The sequence below is a fragment of the Cariama cristata genome, unplaced genomic scaffold, assembly GCF_000690535.1.
Source record: "Cariama cristata isolate BGI_N322 unplaced genomic scaffold, ASM69053v1 scaffold12616, whole genome shotgun sequence".
Classification (NCBI taxonomy): Eukaryota; Metazoa; Chordata; class Aves; order Cariamiformes; family Cariamidae; genus Cariama; species Cariama cristata.
In genome coordinates, this window is record NW_009621627.1 from 69,357 (window position 1) to 77,678 (window position 8,322).

At 41.9% G+C, this 8,322-nt stretch overlaps 1 protein-coding gene across 1 annotated transcript in view; it reads left to right on the forward strand.

Moving 5' to 3' along the window:
- Positions 1-1,330: 1,330 nt before the first annotated feature.
- Positions 1,331-8,322, forward strand: part of LOC104163147 (high affinity choline transporter 1-like) — a 7,579-nt gene continuing 587 nt past the window's right edge. The window contains exons 1-7 of the mRNA XM_009702047.1: positions 1,331-1,508; positions 2,547-2,660; positions 4,227-4,382; positions 4,856-5,004; positions 5,494-5,637; positions 6,638-6,791; positions 7,684-7,901. Coding sequence (XP_009700349.1) covers positions 1,331-1,508; positions 2,547-2,660; positions 4,227-4,382; positions 4,856-5,004; positions 5,494-5,637; positions 6,638-6,791; positions 7,684-7,901 — 1,113 coding nt within the window. The remainder of the gene's footprint in view (positions 1,509-2,546; positions 2,661-4,226; positions 4,383-4,855; positions 5,005-5,493; positions 5,638-6,637; positions 6,792-7,683; positions 7,902-8,322) is intronic.

Consider the following 8,322-nt stretch of genomic DNA (forward strand, 5'->3'; position numbering starts at 1 on the left):
TTGATTATAAAGCAATATTTCTCCTAAGGCAGGATAAATAAACACCTGGTTGTCAGGCTTTCACATCTTTTCTAATTTTCACTTTTTTTAAAATACTTCTTTTAGAGTCTTCCCACCAGATCACTGCATATCTTACCTTTACTTTCCCTTGTACAGAGAGGTGTCACAGAAAACACGGGGTTCCTGCACTTCTCCCTGCTTCTTCCCACAGCCATCGCCCATGTGCCCGTCTGTTCCTACCATGTCCTGCCCGTGGGACATGCTTAACCTGGGCCACTGACATTTAACCTGTCCCACTGTCATATTTCCATGCACAGCTATTCCTGGCTGTCTGCAGGAGACGGCACACTGCAGAAAACCTCCCTAACGATTTAGGCTTTCAAATGCCTGCTCAGAGTGCATCTGTGAAGAAGAAATCTTGATGTCCACATGGAAAGGAGCTACCTGCTCCACAGATGAACATGAGTATCCAGGAAAGCCAAACAAGTGCCCTAAATAGGGCAGTTTTTTCATAGAATTAGTTATGAAAAATCATACCTGGACAGATGAAAAAGATGCACAGGGCAACTAAAAAAATATTGGTATGGTAACTCTATAATAAACGTAACCAACTTAATTCCTTAACACATACATGAGTTTCTCTCAGAATTATGTCTCTTTAAAGGGAGCTTCACAAAGTAGTTTTTAAAAGTCTGTATCTTTCCTGTAGTTTTATCGCAGAGTCTAACAACACCTTGCTCTCCTGCCTGTTTCCAGCAGTGAAATGATAACGTGCTTGTTTTGAATATCAGCGTCCAGCTCCTTCGATTGCTCAGGGGTAAATCTTCTTTTACTGTTTTCTAGGTTTGTTTTGGTGAATAATGTGGTTTTAGTTCAGTCAACTTTAAACAGACAAATTCTTAGCCCTATCTTCTACGTTAACCTTGTGCCTAGAACCTAGAGAAACACAGATTATTTTTATACTATTGCCTATCAGACAAAATATAACATTTCCCCTCCTTTAAGCCAAGCTAGCATTACCCCTCCTATCACTGCTCCATTAGCCTTAGCAACACTAATTCCTACTCTCTCTGCTCCCGAGAAAAATAAGCTTGGATATCTTCTGAAGAAGGGGAAGGACTGAAGAATTGCCGATAGTCCTCCAAAGACACACATTCTGCATCCAGTTCCCAAGACTTGTGGGTTTATGGCTCTGTTTCATGCTGCATCTTTCCTCGCAAAGCACTGTTTTTTCTGATTTTTTTCTATTTTTTTCTGATCGTGGACTCGATCAAAGCATATTCTCACCAAGCCATTATTCCTCTCTATGATCTAAATTAAGCAACAAAAAATGGCTCTTAATATACCAGGCTTAGTATCTTTGAGTGTCTTTTTTACGTTAACTTTAGCTACTGGAATTTGGGCTTCTTGGAAAAGCAAAAAGGACCAGCAGAATAGAAACCCAACTGAAATGGCCATAGTTGGAGGCAGGAATATAAATGTTTTCATTGGATTGTTTACGGCAACAGGTAAGTTTTCTTAAAGGACTTTTAAAAAGTCTTCTTAAAAGACATGTATTACATAGATCTGGGGGACTTCTCTTTCAAAGCAAGTGAACTCCTTTAATGTCAGGGCAGATTTTACCTAAGTGTGGCTTTAAAGGAGTATGGTTTCATGAATCATTTTGGGATGGATTCTTCCAAACCTCTTCACACTGAGCTGAACCTAATGTTTATGTAGATTCTTTTAAATTAAAGAGATTAATTTAAGAGTTTAGTTAAGAGTTAAAGGGTTTAATTTAAGGGTGACTGAAGAATGTGACACTTTTCATTAAGGAGGACTGTGGTGTTAATCTTGAACCAGTTTCTGTTATCCAGCATAACAGAAGAATTTTACACCTGGAACAATCCAGTTCTGTGTGGAACAAATTGCTACTCACAGCAAGCTTTGGGCTTTCTCCTAAAAAGAAAATGTTTCCCCGCTGACTGCTGCCCTCCCCTTCCTTTTTCTCTCCTTGCTGCCTGACATCATCTGAAATTTCCTTCGCTGACCCATTTTTTGTGAAGGCTTCCCCAGGTGGTATTTGCCTGGATAAGATACTTAAGCCCATGTTGTAGGTTTGTATTCTGACTGCAATGTCTGCTTGCATTTTTTTTTTTCCCAATGTCTATTTTCTTAGACTGTGTAAGTGATGCTCATGAAGGACGGTCTATCAGTCATGGCAGAATAACAAAGGCAATTCTATTTGCTCTAGCAAAAGTCTTCCACCGAGAAAAGTGAAATTAAAAATGAGCATATTCAAATTGCCTCTAAATGTTTAAACATTGAGCTTTTCCATGCACACATAGATATTCATTCTTGAGCCTGGGAAATTATTTAGGGAGAGATTCTAATACTGTTACCTGTACTCAGCAGCACATCTCGCTATGGGAGAAAACTTTGTAAAGAAAACAGAAGTGTGATTAAATATTTGCATGACAAAAAGGTTTACAAGCTCTCAGATTGTTCTACAGGACTAGTTGAGAATATGTATCACAATTCTTACCTTTCTATCTTCATGTTTACAGCTACCTGGGTTGGAGGAGCTTATATCAATGGCACAGCTGAAATTGTCTACCTGCCTTCAAAAGGACTCTTGTGGGTCCAGGCACCCGTGGGATTTGCCCTGTCCCTTGTTATTGGTAATTCATTCACATAATCAGGAAACATAAGCTTTAAAAAAAAATCATACGAGTATATTAAGACGCATAACAGAGTACAGAGTACATTCTAAATGTGATTTTGTTTCTTCAGTCTCTTATAGATCCAGATTAAGCATTTATAATGCTGTCCTCTAAACTGAAACATAAGAAATCTTGATAGCTTGGCGCTAGTGTAGAGTTTTTCCTGCTTGGAGCAATTTATAGGGCAAAAATCTTATCTGAGGACTTTAGAAGCATGTAGCTATGTGCATACTGATTTTATCACGATCTCTTGTTCACAGACTTTTGAGAGTATTGGCATAACTTTATTTTTTTCCAAAATTTCTGTGTGATGAAATAACACTACCTTGATTTTTCCACTAAAATGCATTCTTCTGAGCAGTCTCATCTCAGAATGAACTTGTAGTGCATTCAGCTTATTCCATTTTACAGTTGGTCACTATTTTGTTGAAATTAAGCTAAGTTTGCAGTGCCCTATATCCAAGTTGCAGTTTCTAACTCTAAGAATTATTGCACTCATGCTGAGGTTCAGCTGTCTTGCCAAGACCAAAGTTTCTTCCAGTCCTTACTGAGTTATACCGTAACTCTCTAGGGACTCAGGATGATTAAAGCAAGGAGACCTGTGCAGACCTTGCACAAGAATTTCTAAAAGAACAATAACCTTTATTCTCAAGTCAGAGAAAAGCGTTCAACTGACGTGAATATGAATCAGGCTTGCAAATACACTGCCAGCATTTCTTATGTGAGTAATTCTTACTAATGAAATTGAGGAGTGCAGGTCTGATCCTGCAATCTTTACTCAGGTCAGTAGTGCCCAGACAAGCAGTCCTGTTGGCTTCAGGGTTAGGCACAATACGTATTCTTTGGTTTTAATGAGACAGCTGTATGACTGAAGTCTAATATTTAGATGAAGGCGAGTGGGACTCAGCTCAATGCGCAGATTAAAACCATATAGTTCTGGGAAGAGACAATGAAGCCACCAACCAGAAAAGAAACATTTATCAACACGATGCATTACATGGTCAAGGACAAAGGTTTGTCTCTTTTTTAGCCATATATGAGTCTTCAATGCCTCACTCTGCCTACTGACATTTTCCACAGGAAACATTTCAGAAAACTTTGTGTCTCAGGTTGGTAGGTCATTGGAGATGGAGAGGAAACGATTTGTGCGTGTCCTCTGAGCTAAGTTCCTGTTACAGTCACACAGGTATCTTACAACATTTGGGGGGTCCTAGGGGGTCCTACTTGGCCTCCAGTAGCCATTCCAGAAAGACGCACATCTGCCAAAAGTGGAGGGCCATATCCGTCAGCCATAAGCAAATGTCCTTTATAAGCTGGGACCTCTCAAGTGGATGAAACTCCACATTTAGGCAAGTGGATTGAGGGCCCAGTGTCTGGTTGGCTGCATCATTCTATAGGGTCCATTATGCACCAATTCCACACTCACTATATGGGTCTGATACCCAAATACCATCGTATTCTCACATTTTTTTCCTGGAATATAATCCATGCAAAATTCTACCAAAATATCATCACTTCTGATAGGTGGTTTCTTCTTTGTAAATCCAATGAGATCCAAGAATTATGTGACAGTGATGGATCCCCTTCAAGAAACTTACGGGAACGTGATGGGAAGCTTACTCTTCATTCCACCACTGCTAGGAGAGGTGTTCTGGTTTGCAGCTATCCTGGCATCCCTGGGTAAATACTTACTTTGCTGTTGTATTTGTTAAAGATCATGTGGCACAACTATCAGAGTATAATACGCATTTGGGAATTGTGTTGGACTAAGCTGTGGAATGCTGTGTTTCACGTCTCCTTTTGTGAGAGGAACACAAGCATTTCTCATTTCTGGCAAACATGTTTTTAGGCTGAAAACAAATGATAGTAGTATATAGTCATGGTATTAAAATAGAGAGGTCTGGCAATATGAGTCAGTACCTTTCTCTTGCCTGTGGGAGAGCAGATGTAAAGAGGCAAAGGCCATGCAGCAAGGTAGCAGCAAGAACAGAAAGGGAACATGGGCTCTCCTGAGCCCTCACTCTGCCCACTCTCCGTAGACAGTGCACTTCTCATACAGTGTGGTGTGCTGGCATCAGGGGAACAACATTTATTTTGTGTTCTGCACGTATGAAACCTGTCTTAAAATATTTGACCACTGTCCTTGTCTGCAGGAGCAACAATAAGGGTTATCTTGGATATTGGAGGCTCTTTGGCTATCATTGTCTCAGCATGCACTGTCATACTCTACACTCTACTGGGAGGCCTCTACTCCGTTGCATACACAGATGTCATCCAGCTGGTTTTCATTACTCTCAGCCTGGTGAGTCCTGTGCATTTCTTTGTTACCAGTTTCCTAACTAAGGGAAAAAATCTTGCTCCTCTTTCAGCATGTCTCAGACCAAAAAGAACTCCTCCAGTAGTGGCCCTTGCCCTACAGTTCCTCTTCAGGAAATGGCTCACGGTCCTTATGCATTTCAGACAGTGCTCACACAAGCTATTGGCCTTGCTGGGTGAACGCGGCTGCTCACAAGTAAGGTCTGCAGAACCTGTCCAGAACAATCTTGGCTGGAAAGGAGAGAGATTTGTCTACTGAAAGCACCAACTGACCTGAATTACAGACTCATGATGATGCTAGGAACCAGAAAGGTGTGGATTTAGAGTAAGGAAAGGGGAGAAAGGAAGACTCTTAGTCTGGGTTTAATCTTGTGTAACTTTCCGTTCTACGTCTACCTTAATTTCAATGTCTGAATAGATTCTACAAGGCCCAGGACTCTGGGGAAACTGTTAACTATTTCTGTTTCTATCCTAGTGGGTCTGTATCCCCTTTGCCCTGGTGAACTCTGCAACAGAAAGTATTTATTACACTGCAACTCATCAATCTTACCAAGACCCTTGGATTGGAAAGATAGAAAAACAGTATCTTGGAAGGTGGCTGGATGACTTCTTCTACCTGGTATGGAGTATTTCTTGGACAAGTGATTGGGAGAAGGGATTGTGTGGGCACTTTCTGCCTGCAAAACTTGTGGGTTCTTCGAGCCAGGAGCCTTACGTTGCACAGTTGGCAGGGGCAGGACGATGAGTGAAACCTTCTCTCAGCCATTCTGCAGCCCATTGAATGGACTGGGGAGATCCAGGGCTCAGGTGTGGGAAAGAAAGAAGCACTAGGGACACTCCATCCTTTACCCACATGAAGGAATGTACCTCTTGGGTAAGACCATCCAGGCAACTAGTTCCACTCCTGGCACCTAAATGAGGCATTTCCTACCTTTTGAGAGGTTGGTCTTACAGCCTTTATACTGTGCTTACAACATAATTATGTAAAATTCCCTCTATTTGAAAAACGATATTAAAATGACATGACTGCAGGTCATCAGCAAGCATGGTGCCATTGGCTCCACTGCACACCTCAGCTTTTGAGATACCAGTATAGCCAAGGCTACAGGGGTTGTTCTGCTCTTGCTAGACTGGTAATAAGGACACATAGAAGCTTGAGTTTGTTTGGTGAGGACAGAATCATCAGATTTTATCTGATGAAATTTGTCTGCTAAGAAAGTGAAAATGGTGATTTTATTTTTAATTATAGATTGTACTCTAGCTAAGTTTAGTTAGATGTTTTACAAAAGTTGCATTCCTGAAAAACTTCTCTTTTCCTTCCTCTGTGCCTGTTTCACTATGCCAAGCAACCTATTTGTCAGCTTTCTCAGTCTGCCAAACCATTAACCTGTTTTGATCACAATTTCCCACCCATCACAATGAAAACAAAGGAAAAAGGCACCATCGGAAATATCAACCATCAGAAATATCATCCTCAATAGTTAAAGCTGGGCAACTTTTATGGATTTGAAATGAGAGTTTTAGAACTGTAAAAATTATCAACCATCTGAATGGATGGATGATGCCCTACAGCAGCCAGCAGCCTGGTGGGTACCACTGGTAACATTTGAATGTTTCAGGTGCTGGGAAGCATCCCGTGGCAAACTTACTTCCAAAGAGTGCTCTCCGCTGCTTCACCAGGACAGGCAAGGCTCATCTCCTACCTCTCCGGGCTTGGGTGTTTTTTGATGGCCATCCCCTCTGTGCTCATTGGTGCAGTTGCAGCATCAACAGGTAAAACTAATTGCTTGTCTCTGAATAATGAATGTGTTTTTGTCAAAGGTGATTAAAACTGGGTCCAAAGAAGTCCTGATTTAGACTTCAAATTACCTAGTCCTGTGTATGTAAAAGCATAACCCTGGCCACCAAGCTAGGTGGTCTGTACCAGAAATGTGGAGCCCTCCAAGGTTTGGTGCACAACTACCTAGAGACATTTAAACAGCCCCAAGACCTGTTTAAAGCGATTCCATTACGATTAAATGGCTTTTCATGGATGATGTGTTGAGGAAAGATGAAGGCAGACTCTGTAAAACCCTGTATAATCCTATTTTCCAAGAAATCTTATGCTTGCTTCTGTTAATGCCCTCTGCATGTAAGACCCAGCAATATTACTACAGATTGTTAAGAAGGTTGTGAAGAAAACCTGCTTGAAGGAATCAGTAAGTTCAGTCCTGCAAACTCACAGCACCCGCCCAGGGGTTCAGTCCTGCGTTGGCTGTGAGCAAGGGTTAAAAAGCAGCCAGACCACAGAACATTTAAAGAAATCAGTTGAAGTCATTAATTCATCGGTCACTAGGGTATCAGAGCAAAACTCCCTTCTCTTCACGAGCAGGGTCTAGAAGGTTGACCTTTAACTGTCCCGGTTCTGGAAACACACGAAGCACAGCTATTTCTACAGATGCTACAGGGGAAAAGAATAATCTTTGATCTAGTGAGAGCTGCAGCATGCTAGGGGGAATCACAAGAGATCATAAAAGAATCAAAAAAGCTAATCCAAGTTCTAAAACATCGAGTGGGTCTCAGTCCTTAGCCCTGCTGTGACTGGTCCCTGTGAAAAGGCAGCTTCAAAGACAGCAGAAATCTCAGTGAAGGATTTGTTGTGACTTTTCCTTGCTCTGTTTTAAAGACTGGAACCAGACAACCTATGGTCTTCCGAGTCCACTCGAGAGAGGGGAATCAGCGATGATATTGCCCCTTGTTCTACACTATCTCTGCCCAGCATACATCTCCATTGCTGGTTTGGGAGCCATCGCTGCTGCCGCAATGTCTTCTGCAGATTCAGCTCTTCTCTCCGCTGGCTCCATGTTCGCTCACAATATCTACAGGAAAATCCTGAGGAAAAAGGTACTTGGTTACAGCATTCGGTAGTTTTGGTGTCATGAAAGATGCTTTTGTTTCAAGAGCGTTTCGAATCCGGTCAGTGTGGTCTCGGTCAAGGGTGCCTGTCCTTCAGCTACTGAACTGAGTTCTGGAGCCAGAGCTCCAAACATAGGTCAGGGGCATTCATATTCTTGGTAGGGATACAAATATCCACACTGGTGAGCTTTGCTTTTTATAAAATGACTGGTATAAAATTTGGACTAGGATATTAATGGAAACAGCATAAAACCATGACCCTTAAAATTACCGAGGGTGGCTCCATCTCCAGGGATGCCTGCCTTGGGCAGCTGCTGGTGGCAAGCACTGCATGAAGGCAGCAAGGGCTTGGTGAGAACGAGCCCAGGGCAGGGCAGTGCTGGTCACCCCGCCAGTAAACGCCGGGTCT